The following is a 19927-nucleotide window of genomic DNA, read 5'->3' as shown; positions in this document are numbered from 1 at the left end:
TGCCATATTCAAAGAGCAAAACATCACAAAGCAGCAGCAGTTCTTATCTGTGTGTTTTATTTACCAACCACTGTTTACATTTACTTCATTCATTACTTCTTTTAATTCATCCCAATTAGTACCTTTGCTGTGAGCTTTTATTTTCCTCTAGTATTTCTGAAAGCCAAGGGGCATGGCGAAAGCTGCTTTTGGGCACCAGCCCTGGAGGCTCCGGAGGCCTGCAGTGTGTCTGTCGTCAAACACCCCTAACCTCGTTGTTCTTGGTGGTTACGTGGTGTCCGCTCTAGCCCTGCACCGCTTGCAACTTATTCTTCTTCCGTTCTTTTCTTTTCAGGGGCTGTCAGAGCCTGAATAATTTAAGAGTGAACAATTGAGAGACGTTCATGGAGGACTCTCTTCTTACCTAGGCACAATTTGACAAGCATGTAGATTGCCTTGGGTTTCCGCTGCACCTACCACAACTTTACTAAGAGAAAAGCCCCCCTTTCCTAGACATCTGTGTCACTCTTGCTTAGTAAAGTTATTCAAGATCAGCGCCTTTGGAATTGGTTGGTAAATGGACCTTTCTCTTTGCCCGGAGCTCCTGACAGCCTCCAAGTACCAAAGAGAACTCCACACCACTAGAAAGCAAGAGACAGCTGCTGAATGTTGGAAGCTACTGCATCTGGCAAAAGAAGCTGCTGCTAAGATGCACACAGTTTTGTTTGTTTGTTCTGCTTGTTTTCTGTGCTTTCTGAGCCCTGTGTGTGCCTGGAAAGTTTAATGACCAATTCCTTCTTTCTCAACATGCAGTTTTTCCTTCCATCCCAAAAAAGCTTGGAGTTCTGTTCTTGCTTTTTTTCAATTCCGAATTATTTTTGTCACTGAAACGCTTCTGTTGTTTCCACTAGGAATTGTTTGGGATGTAGCCACAGCTTCCTTTGAGGCAGGGAGATACTAAAAAAAAGGCTGCTCAAGTTTCCTTTTCCCCTCCTACCTTCCCTAAAATTGCAGCGGAGCAGTCCACCTTGTCATGGAGTTTGCTGGCTTTAAGCGTAAGGCAGAGTTGACCTTAGCAATGATGTCATTTAACTGAGAAATCACTTCATTAAATGCGGAAAGGTTCTTACAGTAGCTCAATTTGGGAGCTGCTGAATGAAGCTGACCCTTGACACTTTGCAAAAAGAATAAGGCTTGTGTTATATTAACAGCTGCTTGGAAACCATGTGTAATAAATTTTGTTTTTGTGCCCACCATGAGGATAAAAGATGGTATTCTGCCGACTTGGGTACCCTTACACGCGCAGCAGAGCAGAATTGTTTAAATCAAAGTTTAAAAGTCTACTTCTGTGTGGGTGTCTAAGCATTTCACAGTTCCTTGTGCTAAAAGTAACAGTGTACTTGCAAAGGCCAGCAAATGCTGCTGCTCTTGGTAAGCTTCAAACATGACGTTTTCCCCTTCATCATCTCAAATAGGTTTTCATGGAGGTTCAGGGTTAAACTTACTATACTTACTTTTTTACTGAACATGCATAAATCTCCTGTCAAAATATATCAAAATGAAAGGGGATTTTTGTGTTTTGTGCTTTAGGGTTTTGTTCTTTTTTTGCTGCCAGTGAGAGTTATTCTGGAAACTTCAGGGTTGGGGATTACTATATTTTTGTCACAGAAAGAAGACAGTGTAAATACAAAATGTAAAGTAGAAGAATTTAGAGAAGTGCTTCGATGAGTTGTTTGACTAAATTGAAATAAATGTTGATTTGTTCAAAAAAAAAAGACACATGCACTTTCTGGATCTTGTTAGTCTTGATTTTTCTCTCCCCCCCTCCCCCCCGGTTTTCCTAAAGCCAAGTGCGTGCCTCTAGACTTAGAAATCGTCTCGCCCAGCTGTGAGGCATTATCGGAGGACTCTTCCTATGTGCCTTCTCGCCAGATGTGTTATGCTCGCTCTTGCTGCGCCCGGGCTGTATCGGACTATGTGATGGATGAAAAGCGGAGCCAAGAGAGTGGGTGAATGAACCCAAGTGCCCAGAAATAATGTTATTTGTCCTCACAAGAGCTCTTCCCTACCCTGTCACTGTGTAGGGGCTGACCTTGTCTGCATGGTGCCTGGAGGGCGCTGGGCAGATAAGTGAGGTTCCCTTGGAGAACTTGAGGGAGACCAATGTTGTACCTGTCTCGCAGGATGTGAGGACAGGAGCTGTCTAGGATGGTCTCACTTACCAAGGGATGTGGGTGTTTTTTTTTTTTTTACAGCTTTTGTCATGAATTCAGAGCACCTTATATGAGGGGTTATGCAGGACCCTAAAGAAGGATGAATTCGTCAGGAAGGCTGATAGATGGAGAGGAAGGGGCTTGAACCTCCTACTAGAGAAGTTGTCAGCAGTAAACTGTTACATGCAAATACATTTCTGAGCAGAGCTGGACCGCAGCTATTTCAGCTGCAGTTTCAAGTGCTTGGTGCTGCCAGGTTAAGCCACAGGCTTTACTGCACGTCTGTTCTGCGGCAGTGGGAAGTATTCTGCCTTCGTGTGCTGTGGCTCCTTGTTCAACACTAGTCCGTAGGAAACCGGATCTTATCCCATAATCGTCTGAAGATACCTTTTCCTCTCCCCATCCCCCCGCCCCCAAATCTGTAGGAAACAGCAAATGTAAGAGACCTGCTCTGCTCGCCGTTCCTCTTAGGAAGCCCTCTTGACCAGCAGCAGACGTGTGCTTTAATTAAGCCGGCCCTGCCGGTGTCTCTTACCCTGGTGCGGTTGCTTTCCCTGGAGATCCAGCGCTCGCTCATTCAGCACGCTCTCAGGATTTCAGTAACTTTGCTCCCGAGGCCTCTTGGGACTGTATGCCTCTGTGCTATTTCTCCCAGCTTTTGGTTTTATCTCACTCTTTGAAACTTTCCCAGAACTGCGGTGACTTTTCTCTGACCTTCGGGAACTGGAGCTCTTGAGCCCTGACGCTCTGACTGGCACCACCAAGACCTAGGGGCTGCTCTGGGATGTCAGCTTTCCCAGCGCACGCTGGAGGAAAGCCTCATCTGAGCAACACCAACTGAAAATAAAAGCTATTCAACTGAAGCTAATGGTGGGTTGCCATGAGTTATTGCTCATTAAAGTGAATTGTCAGATGCTTAACTTCAGCTAATCGTTTCCTGCAGCGAGATCGGCCTGGTATGAAACACAGTGAAATGTGGGAAGGGGATTCACAATAGCTAAATTTAGCCAAGGGTGTAATTTCCCCAGCCTCCCCCTGTAGTTAATGGGAAGAGAGAGAGGCTCCAACGGGGGGGGGGCGGGGGGGGGGGTGTTTCAGCTCTGCATCGCCCTTCTGGTGGAAGAGAGCTCTGCTGTCCAACTGCCAGGAGCTGGGGGTGATCTGCTGCTTTGCACGGAAATTAACTTCTCCAAGTGCAACTGTTTTCTTTCCCCAGCTTGCTGAGTGCTTTTCTTTCCTGAACTTAGTTTTCAGCCCAAAAGTAGTGATCAGGAAGTTGAACACTTCTGTCCAACAGATCAGTGATCTTTTCCCAAAGGCTTTAAGTAATAAGCAACCTCCCTTCGTTCTTTTACATCCCTTCCTTCCTTTGACTTTGCAGTGTAACTACAGTGAACTCTGCAGAACATCCCCTATCTCAAAGCACTTTTCCTTCTCGCCCGCTCCAAGAAACATCAGCTCTTCATTAAAGAAACAGTTCCACTCTGAATATTGTAATTTTTTTTGGTCAATATTTTTTCTGTTAATTTTGGAAATTAGTTTGTTTGCATGTTTAGCAGTGAACCAAAAAGTCAGATCAGGCATTTTTAAATTACGCTAATTAGAAAGTATGTCAAGCACATTTGCTTTTAGCAGTGTAGGTCACTCTCTCGGTTGGACTGGAAACTTGTTGCATAAAGCATTTAATTCCGTATCACTCTTTTTGAGGTTAGACAAATAATTTCATCTATATAAAAGGAAGTGTAAGAATCCTGGCGGATTGACCTTGTTGCCTTTTGACATTACTTCCAAATCAAAGCTTCAAATGGTACTCCAAAATGCAAACAGAAAATTCTAAATTCCACTCATTTCCAAGCGATTATAAAGTTAGGGAGCGTATTTGAACCTTGGAGCCAAATTTGCATTTAGGTGAACAGCATAGTTTGAGCACATCTTTACATTTGGATGTGAAACCAGATGCCCTGTAGTCTGCTCTCATTTTCCTGGAGCTGAAGTGCAGTAGCATATCCGCCGTCAGCCATGTTCAGCTGAATGCCAGTGAGACCAGTTAGAGGATGGGGAGTCTTCGGGGGCTCCAGGGCAAGTTTTGCACTTCCATTGCAAAAATGTAACGTAGGTCTAATTTAAAGGGCTTCTCATGTCAATTGTCTTTTACCTTTTCCAATGAAAGCGCTGAAAATTTCCTCACATTCACTTGCATTCTTCATCAGAACCTGTTGTGGAGACATTGCCTGAAGAGAGAGTTTATCTGTTGAGATGAAAATTTGTCAGATTCATTATTTACATTGCTACAAACTAATTATTTTTACTCGAGGAATACTTGTAAACTGGCTCTGTGTCCTTCCAAATTTTTGCAAATCCAGGCCAGGCTTTGTATGCAGAATAAGCTGTAACCCTAAAACGCACATCTTTCTTTACTATCATCTGCCTAAGCCACTAAGTTTTGTAACTGTGATTCATGCCAATAAAATTAGTTTCACTGAGTGTATTTTGGACATTTAACGCAAAAGTATGGAAGAGACCAAATTTACATCCCTTGTTCTGCCGTCTTCACATCTGCTGAGTAGAGCTTTACCCCTGTAGTACCCTGCTATTGGAGGGTGGCTCAAACAGCAGAGTGTTTCAGTGGGGATGTAGAGTCTCAAGGGCTTTGAGTTGTGCATTGGAGCCTGCAGCCCGTCCTGCAGAGGAGATATTCTTAGAAGGGGCACGAGAGGGTGCATTTGGGTGGTTTAGATGATTCTTGTTTGTTTAGTGTGAAATACTAATGTAGAGGCTTTGTGCATGGAGCGAGTCTAGATGACTCTTGCTTTCCAAGATTTTCTGGTATGGAGCTTCCTGTGCTTAAGAAAATAGTAGCTTGAGTAAAAACAAAGTTAGTCTTTCACCCACATCTGATTCAATTTTATCATTTTACAGTAATCACTAACTATGGAAAATGGGCTCTGTTAAGCACAGCAAAATTAATTTATGTGCTCATTGGTCAGATTGTCATTATTGGCTTTCCTTCATGAGTGGAATTATTTCTGTGGAAAAAAATGTTGATTTAAATTCACATGCTGTTAGGATTACAGAGTTCCCATTCTGGCTCATCATCTTTGGCCTCTGTGGAAAAATCCTTCTCTCTCAAGATGTTTTTCTGGGGTGAGAAATGCAGCCGTACATAAAATTAAGGTGCAATAATTCAACTCTTCTCACCTAAGGCACGGCTATGTCTTGCCATAGTCGTGCATTTTCAGGGCTATATTGTGGTTAACATCTGGCTATTGAAGCATATTTCCCATTATTATATACGATCTGTGGTTAACATGCATCAGAAAGAGCAGCCTGATGTTTTCTTTAAAGTCGTTCTGAGAAATCTTCCCTTTTTCTTGTTAGAGATTTGAGTTCCTCTAGATGAATTAGATGCTACTTGAGTCTGATCAGACCTCCCTTCCCATGCATGCTCTGGGGAATAAGGAGGTAAAAATAAAACGTCTTGTATTTTAGTTCCAAGAATAATTCCTACTGACTCAAGTGGGAATACAACTGCACTTCTAGAACTGACTTACAAGATTTTTCTTTCTTTCCCTTTCGCCCAAGGTTGCATATAACTGAATCCTTACGTTTTTTCAAGTAAAAGAGCTGTGCTTTTATGGATGTCTGTTAATTTCAGCAACAACAACAAAGATTTTATGACTCCAGCAATGCAAAAGCTCTGACTGTTAAAGCTCTCCCGTCTGGCTGAGGATCTCTCACGGTTGCATTGCCAGAAGTTTCTTGGAGGTTTGCTTAGGGGTGTTTTGGAAACTGTCATTTCTTCTGCCTGAATGAATAGTTTGGCCAGGAAATCAATCCAGCCACACTAGTCTGCTGACCTCCCTACACCCATTTCGCTTCACCAAATACCTTTTTTTAGTCGTTCATGTCCCAGGACAGTGGTGACATTATGACCGCTTGCTGCAGCTGTTTGCGGAGGACCTGGCGTTCCTACAGGCTCTCGGTGGTGCAAGGGCAGCAGTTAATTTGCTGGTCTTTGTGGGTAATGGGAGCTGCCTGAACTACCGAGAAATATGACTCTGCATTTTTTCCGAACTGCTCTCTGGATTTTCTTAACCAAACTGTCTTTCTGAACAGCTTTAACAAAACAGTTTGCAGAGCATGTATGCGCTAGGGTTTTGCAACAGTAGAACATGGTAACATGTCCCCTCGCTCTTCCGCTTGTTCCTCTCCATGTCTGAATCTCAGTCTGCCACCGAGAGTCACAATTAATATATTTGTAGCCCTATGTGCCGCCAAAGCAGCATAGCTCACAGAAGCACAGCTTAGCAGGAGATTGTCTCAAAGTCTTTCCTGTCTCTTGCTTGGTGAGCTGTGCTCATATTTGAGCCTACGGCCCTGTAAGGGATGACCTGCTTGGTGTGCAAAGTGACTGTCAACTGGCTTGCTATCTAGGGGTCTGTCAGACAGTTGGAGTCACTTGCTCAGAGTTATTGCCGTATTTACAGTTCCTTTTTCCTTTTTTTCTTTTTTTCAAGAGGAAAAATGGTTAGGAATAAGGTGTGCAGACTATAGATGTTTTTCTGTATAGTGCATGTTTGGAGATGGTGGGAAATACAGCAATGGGATGGGAGTGCTTTATGCATGTGCTAGGATGCTGGATAGAGGAAACTCACTCCATCTGTAGAGACTCTTGTGGTAGCTAGAGAGGTTAGACCATCGTTTCTCTTTGCTTCCTTGCCTATCCTCCAAAGAGCATAGAGTAAATTACCATATAAAAGGGAGATAAGGCTGGGGCAATGCGCGCTTCCCGTCTTTCGCTGTGTAGACCTGGCTAACCCTGTGGCTCTGTCCCAGATTGTGTTAGAGTGGTCAATGGAAGCACTTCAGTGGATGAGGTGAAGGATGGAGACTTTATACCTGCCAGGCTTAAGTCTAGCATGGTAGGACTTAGATTTAGTAACCCTTGGCTGTTCCCTGCGGTATGGAAAACATGGTCTCCCTGGTAAATAGCCTTTTTCAGTGCAAAAGCCATTACCTTATTTGGTAGCACTTGGTAGCACTCCCTTCCTCACTGCCGCGGCTGGGGGATCAGGGAGTCCTGGGGATCCTGGCAGTGAGGCTCGCTGTGGGAAATGCAGAAGAACGGAGCCCGATGCAAGTGGGATCATTGTGCAGCATAATACACCTTCCTGCCTAGAGCTTTTCCTATGTAAATCTTTGATTTTTCTTTCATCTCAGCTTGTTCTTTGGGAGACCTAATGTTCTTGAGAGGTTTCCTGGTTATAGGTTAAACTTCGGTGGAGGTTCCTGTAAACGGGCATGGTGGCCTGTGGGCCACCTCCAGAACTCAGGATGTTTCTGTCCAGGCTGCTGCTTTTTCCTGGATGAAAACGAGAAGTGGTTGACTGTTGCTTCCTGTGAATTGCCTAGAGCTGCTGTGTTGCGAGAGAAGCTGCACGCCTGGCTGCGTCCTGCGCTGCGGCTGTGATACTGGAGAATGGGGAGGGAAGAAGCAAACTTGAGATCTGGCCCTGCTCATCAAACGAGACATTTCCTGCTGGGAGGGGAGGTCCCTGCTCCTTCCACCTCTGACCTTATCAGGTTCCTCAGGTTTGTGCCTATCTTGAGCCTGCCAGGCTGAGGTGAGCTCGCATGGCTCAGCACCACCATGATGGATCCTACAGGCGCAGGACTGTTGAAGGCGCCATTTAGGCACCTATCGGATCCTCTCCTTTACTAAAAGGTGAACTGGCAAGGCGCCTTTTGTGAGATTTGTGTGTTTGGATTATTCAAGCGGTAGTAAAAACCTCGTTGTACATTAAATCAACAGTGATCTGGGAGCTTAGTTTGTCCCTATTTTTCCTCAACCGCTACCCTGAGTCTAATCTCTAGCAAATGGAGGGAGTCTGTGATATGGCTGTTTTCCCCATACCATCCCTGAAAAACAGCAACCCTGAAAGACTGAATTTTTCCAGCAGTTCTCCTTCCATGACTAAAGACATGCTCTCTTTGCACCAGCAATTCCTGAAGTTTTTCTGAGTCTGAGTGTAGCCACCTGAACACATACATCCAACTCAGAGGAGCCTCTTGGCAAGAGGAGGCTCTGCCAGGCCATGAGTTGCTGAAGCACTCGTGTTCCCCAGCCACGTGCAGGGATTTAAGTGCTACTGGCAGGACAGAGGAGAGAGGGCACTTGCAACCTGCAGGTTGCTCAAGTGTTCAAAATTACCATCCTGAAACCCTGAATTTTGCTGACGCAAGGTACGCTGATAAGCTCTGACTCCCAAAGGATCACGTGGAGCCTGTGAGAGGAGACTATCTAAAGCCTGTTGAATGGAAGATAAGCTGGCCACTGCAAAAATATTATCTTGTACTAGTTGATTTAACACTACTTGGTGTGCATGAAATAACATCAACAGTAGCAGGCCAGAACCAGGCCTTTCTGAGATAAGACTTTGCCCCTATGGAAGAATGTCTCAATCCAGTGGGCTGGAAAAATCCAACCAACTGCACCTAGGATTTGTCTTCTTCCCAGCCACTCTCAAACTAATTCTTCTTTTTGTCGGAAGACAGATGATTTGGATTTTCTTCCTGTCTGGGAAATGAACTTTGACTTCCTCTAGCTTGTTACAAGTGTTTCCATATGTTTTAAAAACCTAACTTTTGATTCCAGGTATGTAATAAATTACTGGTTCAACTTTTGACTGCGGCTGTCTTGGTTAGTAAAATATTACAGCTCCAACGGTCTGCATTTTACAAGCTGACAGACAAGGTAGCCTGCAATTTCTGCTCAGTAAATAGCCCACTGTGATCAGCCAAGCTCTCTGCCCAGCAGAGGTAGGAGGTTTGGATGCAGGCAGCAGAAACTGGTTTCTAAAATGATACAGTTAGCTATTCTCAGGGAGAAAAACTCACCCTCAGCATGTGTATAGCACAATATTTATAATAATATTTATTATTGAACTGAGAAGAATTTCTCAATGCACCAAGCTATTTTCTTGTAGCTGGCAAGTAGTAAGCAACAACATAGGTTGTAACTTAATGTTTTTGTTTTTTGAGATGTTTAACTCTCAATCTCTTACCCACCTCAATAGAAATTAGTAATAACATCAGATGACTGCATCTGATGTACAGTATGAAACATATCTTACAGGTGTGTGACAGGACTTCTGAATTCTGTAAAAATCAATTCCCTCTTCAACTGTGTGAGATTAAACATTTCAGTACCTGATCTTTCCTGGGGAGGGAGTTGCCTTTGCCGTAGTTTCAGAAAGGTGAGAGCAGGTCACTTGTTCCTCAAGGGCAATTGAGAAATCTTCTAGCAACTTGTTTGCTTTGTTTTTAAAGGCTTATTGATATTGGCACATGTTGCTTTTGGAGGGGGTTGCACCCATTTCTAAGATGCTAGTCTGAACATGCATATTGATAATTGCAGTTGTTACAATTCAGTAGAAACTTGTCCCTGGATTTAATAGAAATCTTTTTAATTTAAACCTGCCTTGTATCTCCTTCTTGGAAGTTTCCTTTTGTTCTAACAGTTTGTCATCCTTTGTAATGGTTCATCCCACTTTTTAGTTTTAGAGAAGATAAGAAATCTTCTGCCACGTTGCTTTCAGGGGCAAAGGAGATAATTTTAAGATAGTTCAAATAATCTTCAAAAGTTTATAAGTATTCTAATTAAAGTAATGTTATTGGTGTCCGAAAACTGCTGAGAAACACTTACAGAATCAGAACCTGACAAAGTGTTGGTGGCTGTCAGGTCTCTTGTAGTAATCTCCTTTTTGTACTTATTTTCTTCCTGGCAATTCACAATGAAATCTGTTGGAAGAAGCTGAGAAATTTAGCACTTAACCTCCAATTCAGGCTTTTCATCACAAACTAGATAACTGTGCTGTCTGTGATGTTTCTTGAGGACAGCTAGCATGGTAGGAAATGAGGAAAGCATGTAAGATTGTGAAGAATCTCTGTAGCCTAGTGTATTCTTCTCTCTGGTGTGCAGTAAAGTTTATACAATGTTGATAGGTCACAAAACTTCTCATTGAGGCATCTTGTATTTTGATGCTTACGAATATGAACATTTGATGTGCGCTAGGGAAATAAAGCAGGTACCAATATAATCTCTTACCTGCATCGTTCTCTTCCAGATGCATATTCGGTCTCTTCCAATGACAATGGGGGCAAATCTGATTCAGTGGCCAACTTGCAACCTCAGCCATCCCTCAACTCCATCCAGAGTTCTCCTGGCCCCAAGCGCTCGACCAATACGCTAAAAAAATGGTTGACTAGTCCTGTGCGCCGGCTGAACAGCGGAAAGGCTGAGAGTAACATAAAGAAACAGAAGAAGGTGCGAGATGGAAGGAAGAGCTTTGACCTTGGCTCACCAAAGACCGGAGATGAAACCACTCCTCAAGGAGACAGCGCAGATGAGGTGTGTGTTGGTGCTTGTTGCAGGAAAGTCTGTATCTCTGGTAGTCTGTCTGGGGGTGTCTGTTCAGGGGTGTGTGATTCAAGCTTGAATAAATGGAGCTCCCATAGGAACCAGAGGGAGCAGCAGATCATATGTAAAATGAAATCGATTAAAGGTGTATTGCAAAAAGTATCTGTCACCTGAAGAGCAACGAAACATATAGGAAACAGCCTTTCAGAGTCTGCATGTGTTGTCGTCCTTTGATTAGATTCTTTTATTAGTCTATTAGAAATCTGCCAAGAGTTGAAATGAAGTTGTTCTTGAGCAGCCGTTACCAGTTTTTGCTGAGGTTCATTTCACCTTTATCCTACCGTGGCAATGTAATTCCTTACTGAAAGAAAACGCTCAGAGAAATAATCATGTTTCTGTTAAATCTGCTAAGGATTTATAGTTCCAGTATCTCTGCAGGCATGTTCTTTGCTAGAATGGCTCTTTCCTGATAAACTGTATGAGGAATTACAAGCAGAAAATTGAATGAATACTAACTGCACAAATGGAGCAATACATTTTTAAAACTGTACGTTGACCTGTACTACTTCAAATTAGAAAATGCTTTTCCATCAGCACCTAGAGAGCCCTAACTGCCTTAACTGGTTGGGTGACATATTCACTGTTTGTTAAGTGTCTTTTGACACCTGCATTGGAAAAGGATATTTCTGTAACTCTTAGAATTCACCAGGATTAGCAAGTAAAAACTTTTGCCTTCTTTGCTTCTGTTCTGTGACGGTTAGTATTACCTGCAGTTCTTCCCCCCCGACCAAATACTGAGCCAGCATTAATATTCCTGATAGACCGAAAGCCTGATGGTAGGGCTCAGATATCTAAAAAAAGCAAGGAATCCTCTCCCTGTTTCTAATTATATTTAACTTTTCTCCAGAAGAGCAAGAAGGGTTGGGGAGAAGATGAACCAGATGAGGAGTCCCACACACCCCTTCCTCCTCCTATGAAGATTTTTGACAATGATCCAACCCAAGATGAGATGGTAAGACCTCCCCTGCTGTATCAGTTTGCCATTTAAGTGCATTTGCCACAGACATCTAATTTGGTTTAATAGTGGTCATCTAGTATTCAGTGACTAGACATGTCGTTATAATAGACACCAGCGTGTGGATTATAATCTGGTATCTTTCACCAACTAGATTTACAAACAGTGCCTAATAGGCAATTTAGCCCCGGTGTCCTGTTTCGTGGCAGATATTGGGTGCTTGTGTTTCGTGTGGTCAGAAATTCCATTCAGGCTGGTAATGCTTGTTCTGCAGGTGTTTTAGAAGTGCCGTTGGTGTCTGGCAGTAGCAGCAGCAATGCTATTTGGTGCCAGCTTGGAACTAGGGAGTAGGTCAAGTGCTGGATTCTGCTTGAATCCATAAATACTACTTTTACCAAGAATTAGATAAATTGGGCTCTCCATCCAGGTTTACCACTACTTTCTGGATGATTGAGGTCTGATAGCTTTGTCAATCTGTGTTCTGCTGTCTACTCACCACTCTGATGTTGTTTAACCTTACAGATGGAACGAACTATTTGCAGTCATAGGCTCTCATTTAGCATTTTTAGGGTATATGGCTCAGCCTCACCAAATGGTCCATGAGCTCCTGTTTGTTCAGAAGTCCACAAGGACTCTCAAATCCTGCTCAGGAAAGTGGGAAGGGCTTTGGTCGGCCCATCCTCAGGCACCATGTTGGTGGTAGTAGCTCTCTGCTATTAACTAGGGTCTGTCGAATGTGAAGTCGGGGCTTTGCAGTTGTAGATGGTGCAGTTACTTTGAGAGTGAGTCCTTCCATTGCTCTGTCTGACTTGGGGTGAGAGTCTGTGAATACAGTTATGCAAGTGGTTTATGTTCACAGTTGGTGCTTGTCCTGTCTGTCTGTGTCTTCCCCCACCCTTTCCTGGCGCTGTCATCTCCTTTGTAGAAATTCATCCTCCTGTTTAGCTGTTTCCTGCTTTCCTGCTGATATCTCTTTTTAGCACTGCCACTTCTGTACCTCTGTCCTCTGATTGTAATTACTGCATGCAAAGAAGCAAGAATAGGAGAGATTAATAAATTGTCAAAAAAATCCAGAAGAGTTTTGAGGAAGGTTCAGGCAGCAGTTTGCAAATACAGACAGAAGGGAGCAAGCGTTTCTGTGACTTGGAAAGCAGGGTGGTGGAGTGATTCAGGGGCTCCTTGCTAATCTGTCAGGGACTGTTAGGACATTGTGGTGGCAGCAAGAGCAGAATGAAGCAGCTGGAGCCGCGGACTCTTGTCCTTGGAGTGTCGTGTGTGCTGCTGGCTGCCTGGTGAGGGGGAAAGGTCGGGGAAGCAGAGCGCTCGTGGATCCATGCCCAGCACAATAGCAGTTGCTCCTGGCAAGTTCCCTGGAGTGTTTAGCTAGATGCTTTGTGGTTAGATTTTATTTATTTATTTATTTATTAGCAAAACAAAGCTGCTTTAGCTCTAGTCACTACTTTTGATTTTTAACATGCTATGTGATTTCAAGCTTTATTGAAATAATTTTGTGACAGCTCCTGTGTTGAAGAACTAAACATTTTTTTTTTCTTTTCTCCAGACGTCTGAGTGTTGTAGAGCTTTTTGGTATCCTGTTTCTTTGTTTGGTCCTAAAAGAGGAGGTTAAGTAGACCAAGAGGCCTCTGAAACCTTTTTGGTCTCTCCTCCTCTTCCCCTGCTGCCTTTTTGTCCCAGGGGAAAAAAACTTAACTCACAAGCATGTCTTCTGAATTCCCTGGCACAGAGACACTGAGCTACCAGTATTTGAGCCATGCTGGAGCCAAAAGCTCTTTAACGGTGTTAATTTGGGCACAGCTCCCTGCTTGTGTCCTAATACTGCTCATAGGTACTGAGTTGTGTTAGAGCAACGCAGCACCACTGGGAAGCGGCAGTGCTAGGTGGAGAAATCTGCACTGTGTGGATATGCTCTCCCTCCCTGGGAATGGGCTGCCCATTTGCAAGATACCAGTAATTGTACTTGGCTGCTTCTGGAGGCTGTTATAAAGACAAATTGCAAGATACCTTCTTATTAGAAATTCGTAATTTACTTAATAGGAAATTGAAATACCATTTTTCTGTTTCCCCTGTACAAACTAGATTCGACGTTCAATCACCAAAGAGTTTTGTTTGACTCTGAAAGACTTGCATGCAGCAAATGTTTCCATGCTTCCTTTAAAAATCTGCAGTTATTTACTCTTCAGAGATATTGAGCAATTTCATTTAAAAGAAGTGAGAGCAACAGCTGTTCAGTGCCTCCAAAAATTGGATTCCTCCTGCTAGAATGCTTATGTTGGACAGTTATTGTCTCAGCATTTGTCTAGTATCTCTTCGAAATCCCTATTTTTGGCCTTTTTCCCCCCAAGACTTCTCCATCCACATTGCAGGTGAAGCAGGCCATCTGATCCGTTACGTTTTTATAAGATTTTGGTTTTACTGGCCTAATTTCTCAATTACTAACCTGATTACCTGTAATTTTTGTTGTTATACTTAGAAGTGTTGATTAGATACATTATTTGAGTGAAAGTTGAGAGTACAAGTGGCAAAGTATTCACCACACTTCTCTGTCAAAAAAACCTTCTGGATTGGATTAGTCTCCTTTGCCCTTTTTTTTTGTTTTGTTTTTTTTGTCTTGTTTTGTTTTTTTGCTTTCTTTTCTGGGCTGTCACTCAACATCAGCAACTACTCTAAAGGGTCGTCCTGCTGTCACTTTTCCACATCTCACTCCCCAGCACTCTTTAATCATGGATGCATGCTCAGTTGTACTTCTGTGGTGACTTCTCTGAAATAGGTACTCTCTACAAGACCTGTAAGAAGAAATGAATAAGCTTTTTCATAATTTAACCACACTGTATCTGTGACAAAGTGTGCCAAAAGCAGTTTATCTAAGGGTTTACTTACTAAGGGCTCGTAGTTTAGACGGCACTTGTGTTAAGTTCAAAAGAAACATATTTACAGGCGAGCTGATAAATATCAGTTCCCACAGCTATCACCTGAGTTTTGGTTTTCAAAGTGAGGTTTCTTGGAACAAAGATGAAGGTGTTGAAGAGTGATTCAACACTTGATTTTGAGTAAAAATCTTAAATTAAAGCTGAACATTTCATACACAGGCCAGCCTTTACAATGCCATGGGTGATTTTGAGGCAAACACTGGAGATTCCTAACAACTAGCATCTACTACCTGTAACTACATGAATGTGGAGATGCTCAAATGTATTATGTGTCAGGCACCCAAATCAAATACCGATGATCAACAGATAGGCATACAGAAGTGAGACCGAAAACATTTTAAACAATGTGAATAGTTAGAGGTGAGCATCTCTAAATTTAGAGTGGTTTTTCCACTCCTATATTAGATACATAGGATAGATGAGATACATTAGAGTGTTTTCTCTCTGCTGTTTGCAGAAAGGTGCAGAGGGAGAAAAGATGGATTTTAGATGACTGAAGTTACATGAGTGCTATTCAGAGGCATCATCTGACTTCATATGGAGTTGCAATTCATCTTTGGGAAGGATAGGAAGAAAAACTTTTCTCTCTTCCATCCAGTTGCCTTTAACTCCATGTGTGCCTTTGCTTACTGTGTTAAACGCGTGTATATGGAGGAGGGAGGTAATTTCTTACATCTGCAGTGGAAGATGTGTCTGTAAGGCAGAAAAAGCCCATAGAAGGAAGACCCAGTGGAGTTGAGAGTGTTGTAACCTAGTTGTAAATGAACTTCAGTAGTCTCTCACTGGTTCCCAACGTGAGACCTGCTGCAAAGGGATGTGTAGCCAGAATTCAGTGACAATTCTGTGCTTCTCTGATATAGTGGCAAGCAGCCACATGACCCTGCATGTGGGCCTCCAACACTTCCACTCCCCTTCCATGTTTGTTCTTTTCCCAACTCTGAAGCTGCTTCACTTATTGCTGGTTTCCTAATCCCTTCTCATCCTGCTAACTTGCTTTTCCTTTGCAAACTGGTGTCTTGCAGTCCTCTTCTTTGCTAGCTGCTCGACAGAGCTCCTCCGATGTCCCAACTGCTGCGGATCTTGTCATTGCAATAGAAAAGTTGGTCAAAAGTAAGCTGGTAAGTCTAGTGTTATGAAAACTGTGAACAAAGCAGGCTCCATGTGACTTTAGAGATGGACTTTAAAGTCTACCTCTATTTTTGATTTCCTTGCTTTCCACCTTAATCTGCTGTGCTTTTATTAACCCTACAGGCTCTGCTTCTCAGTAGAGTAACTAATAGTTCCTGTTCTACATGTGAGATGAAATACACTTCACATGTTGTCTTGTGGCTCTGTACTGCAAACTCTGAAAGGCACTTCTGGAAGGACGATGCAGAGTATGAGCTATGTAATCTCCTGTATTGTTTCTGGCACCTTATTGGCATTTTTTCAAATAATTTAGACATTGGTTTTTTTTATTTTTTTTTAAAAGCTTTTTTACAGGCACAGTTTTTACTGCCCAGCATATGAAGTTGTTTGGTGTTCCACATTCTCCTAAAGGACCCTCTAAAGAGTAAAACTGCTTGAAATATCACAGCTGTGCTTTAACTTTACAAAGGCTCGTGTTACTTTTAATCTGTCTTTTCAACTGTATGTGATAGGGACTGGAAGAAGCATTATAAATGCTCTAGTTTAAATTTGTTCAAAATTTTCCATGTAGTGCACTCCTCTCATTTTGTGGTCCCATGTCTGTTGCCCAAGGAATAACTCTTACTTTAAACATTAGCTTTTCTTAATTGTTCTCTGAAACAATGCAAAATGTTAATGCATAAGCTAAGCCTTTTTCTACGTGTGACGGATCCTCTAAACTTAGGTAAATGTTTGCTTTAAGCAAGTTTTACTTGGTGCAAAGGTTCATTTCCTTAAATGCATTGTAAGGATGAAAAGAGTAAAAATAAAACAGAAAAAAACCCCAGTGTTTTTACTGTGTGAATTACGGTGAGTCTGTGCAAGCAGCTTTATCTCACAAATGATTTCAAAGTGTTTTGGTATTTTCTCAGCTTGAGAAGTTGGTACATGAAGATGGTCTCTGTTTATAGGGTGGTTGAGGAGGAGTAAATGATGAAGGAGCTCTTTGTAGCATGCGAAACTGAAAAGGACATTCCCAGAAATTTTACTCAAAATAGTTTTATTCCGTTGAGGGACTGAAAAATTGAAAAGTATTTCATTAACTCAGTTAGATGTGTTTTCAGAGGATATTTATTTTCTCTGCCCCGCATGCACGCTGTTAGGTCAACTGCAATTACTTTCCAGGAATTTGGGGGCAAGGTTAATTATTGTGAAATGTTACTGTGTATCCTTCTATTTCTGTTTCATTTTATATTTTACTTTACTACCAACAGTCCAGGTTTAGGCTTTGATAGGGAAATGTGCCCACCACAGTTAGCCTGTCACTGGTTCTGATTGCGATGTTCTGACATTTTCACATTGGCTTAAAATAATTTGGAGGAGCTTCCTCATCCTGGGGCTACAGAAACATCTTTTTTCCATCTTCTAACAAAGGTCATATTCTCAGTTTTACTGCTTTCTTTTTTGGATCTTACGTCAATTTAAAACTAGTCTGTTTTTTTGGTTGTATTTCATTGAGTCCTATGGGCAAGAACTGCTGAATACTCTGCTTGGTTTTAGATTGCTGTTGAGTACAGAGCTGACTGGAAACAGAAGGTAACTCTTATGCTGGAGTTCAAGGATAATGCTTATTCTTCTGTCATTCTTTTTTTTTTTTCTTTAGACTCTTGAAGGAGGATCTTATCGAGGAAGCTTAAAAGATGCCACTGGCTGCTTGAATGAAGGAATGATGCCTTCAACTCCCCCAAGAAACCTTGAAGAGGAACAAAAAGCCAAAGCAATGAGAGGCAGGATGTAAGTTTTCTTGTTGGCTCTTATTTTTGAAAAATGCACCCAAGGAGAGCACGTAGCTGTATTGAAAGCTTAAAAGCTTACTTTGTAGTCAGTGAGTGAGCTCAGAACTGATAGTAAAGCTTTGCATTCTCCTTGCTTTTTCTTTCTTTCTTTCTTTTCTTTTTTTTTTTTTTTTTTATTATTCTGTAAAAATACTTTCTGAAAGGATTTTCACACCCAGGATGTTCATCTTTGCTCCTTAAAAAACCTGCATCTTTTACCCCAGATGGCAAATATGTGTTGCTGTTAAAGCCTCTGGTGGTTATACACAGTGCTGCTGAAATGTTAACCTTGGTCATTGCTGAGTTGCCAGAGGTGAAATCAACTCTTGAAGGGGAATATAGTGCTGACTTAGTGACCTACCTTCAAGGAAAAGGGCAGAGAATCTTATTAGAATTTTTTGAATGAGATGAAGATGTTTTGCCCTAGTTGCTTGCAAAGAAGGAGGCAGAGTTCAGATGTATTCATAGTGTGAACATACCACTGAAGAGAAAGTTTTATTTGAGAACTATTCATGTACATGGTAATTGAGTGGAGCTCAGGAAAGTCTTTTTTTTTTTAAATTATCTATATAGTCCCATAAATGTAACAAAAATAACACTCGTGGCTTGAAATGTTGTCAACTTTAAGGCATATTTTAAATGCTTGGTCAGCCTGAAGGACACAGAGTTGAAGGAACAGAATCACAGAATCAGAATTATAAAAAAGATCAGATGGCTGTTTTCTTTTTTTTTTTCTGTTTTCTCGTCACTAACAATGATGGCATTAAATTGTCTAACTAAATGATACAGTGATGAGAAAAGTAGCAGTACCTACAGGTCTCAGTGGACTACGCTAAGGTGGAAGAAGAGCAGCCAATTTGGGAAAGGTGCCAAGCAGGGGAAGGAAACTAAGTGAGCAGAGGAAAAGGAAATAATTAAGAGTAGAAGGGGAAGCAGGAGCAAAGTGTCACAGGACTGTGAAAACCTCATTTTTTGAGTGGTTTGTTGTAGGAAGCCAAAGAAGCAATAAAGAGAGGGACTGGACATGCTCACAGCAACAGGCAAGGGCATGACACTTGCGTTTCTGAATGGGAGAAGTTGTTCTGCTAGGCAGCCGTTGGCCTTTCCTAAGGAGCAACTCTGCTCACGTCCGTCCCCTGAAAGCTCCTCTGTGCCACAAGTTCTTGGGTCTCTCTGGTAGCAATTTATTAATTAGATAACTGTCAAGTGACTGCAGGTTGCAGTGTGAGTGCAGAGACCTTTGCCACTGTAAACGCAGCTAAATACAGCAACACTTCGTAACTTGTAACGCTTCTGGCAGAGGGACTGGCAGCATGTTACATGTAATTAGTGACTGCCTCCGTCCACATTTCCTAAACGCCAGGATGTTTAGGAGCACCTGCTAGTGGCTTTCAGCACAAGACATCTGTCTCCTCTCCAGCTCCTTTGTGTCTGCGTTCTGTATCTGTGTGACGCGCTCGGTTTAATTCCATAACCATATTAGGCAGCTGCACTCCAAACTCGAGCTGTGACCCCCATTTCCCACAAAACAGCAGTTGGAGCCTTGCACAGGCATGGACGGTAATTTCCTGTGTGTCTGGCAACATGTGCGTGGCAGCAATGAGCCACTATGTTAGGAAACCTCTCTTCCATCAGCCTTTATTGCTGCATTGCCGTGAGTGGTAGGGGGATTTCTCATCAAGTAAGATTTTTCAGCATAGGTTTAATGTGGAGTTACCGAGTTACTCTTATGCAAATGTATTTGGAGGTGAGAAGGCTCTTTCCTTGATGCTGTTTTAAATGCAACTGGGTAGCGAGTCCCCCCTGGTGAGTAGTGCAGGCACTTTCTAAGTTACTTCCTGCCTGCCCTTACTCTGTTGTCAGGTGAGTAAGGGTCAGTACACTTGAATATTTGGCAACATACCTCTTAAGAAACTTAGGATTGGGGAGTACTTTAGGGTGCTGTGTCAGATAAGCTTCAGAGAACGGCTGGGGGAGATGGCAGGCAGATGGGAGAGGTCCTCCCTATCCTCTCCCCAGCCTCTGAACAGCTGCATGGTTTTGCGGGGAGCAATGTGGCCGGTTCGAGCTGGCAGCGTGGGCAAAAGGCCGCTGGCTGCGGCCTGTCTCTGCGCCAGGAAGTGTGGCAGCCCTGCACAAGGTGGGTCGGTCAGCCAGCAGGACGGGGCTGGACCACGTACGCTTGGTCAGGACGCACCGCCGCTGTGTAGAAGAGAAGCCTCTCGCCCGGTCTGTGTTTACTACCCAGGCACACAACTTGGCAGGGCGCTTCTGAGAGCACGAGCATCCGGCATCGCCGCTGCGAGCCGTGGCTGCTGGCGAGGGGGGCGGGTTTCACTCCTCTTAAATGAACAAGAAGCCGTTTCACCTCCTGCTGCCGCCTGCCTGAGTGTCTCCTCCGCCCTGCGTGA

The 19927-nt window shown here is 42.9% G+C and overlaps 1 protein-coding gene across 6 annotated transcripts in view; it reads left to right on the top strand.

Moving 5' to 3' along the window:
• The window catches only part of KALRN (kalirin RhoGEF kinase), a 515818-nt gene that overhangs the window by 449088 nt on the left and 46803 nt on the right, over positions 1–19927 (top strand). For 4 of the 6 annotated variants that reach the window (XM_062579296.1, XM_062579295.1, XM_062579293.1 and 1 more), the window contains exons 36-38: positions 10319–10602; positions 11519–11623; positions 17345–17475. In XM_062579296.1, coding sequence (XP_062435280.1) covers positions 10319–10602; positions 11519–11623; positions 17345–17475 — 520 coding nt within the window. Of the gene's footprint in view, positions 1–10318; positions 10603–11518; positions 11624–15596; positions 15693–17344; positions 17476–19927 lie in introns of all 6 variants that reach the window. The other 2 variants (XM_062579292.1, XM_062579294.1) reach the window with 2 other exon arrangements.

Source organism: Rhea pennata, chromosome 6 (genome assembly GCF_028389875.1).
Source record: "Rhea pennata isolate bPtePen1 chromosome 6, bPtePen1.pri, whole genome shotgun sequence".
Lineage (NCBI taxonomy): Eukaryota > Metazoa > Chordata > Aves > Rheiformes > Rheidae > Rhea > Rhea pennata.
Note: the sequence above shows the minus strand (reverse complement) of the source record. Positions and strands in the feature narration are given on the sequence as shown.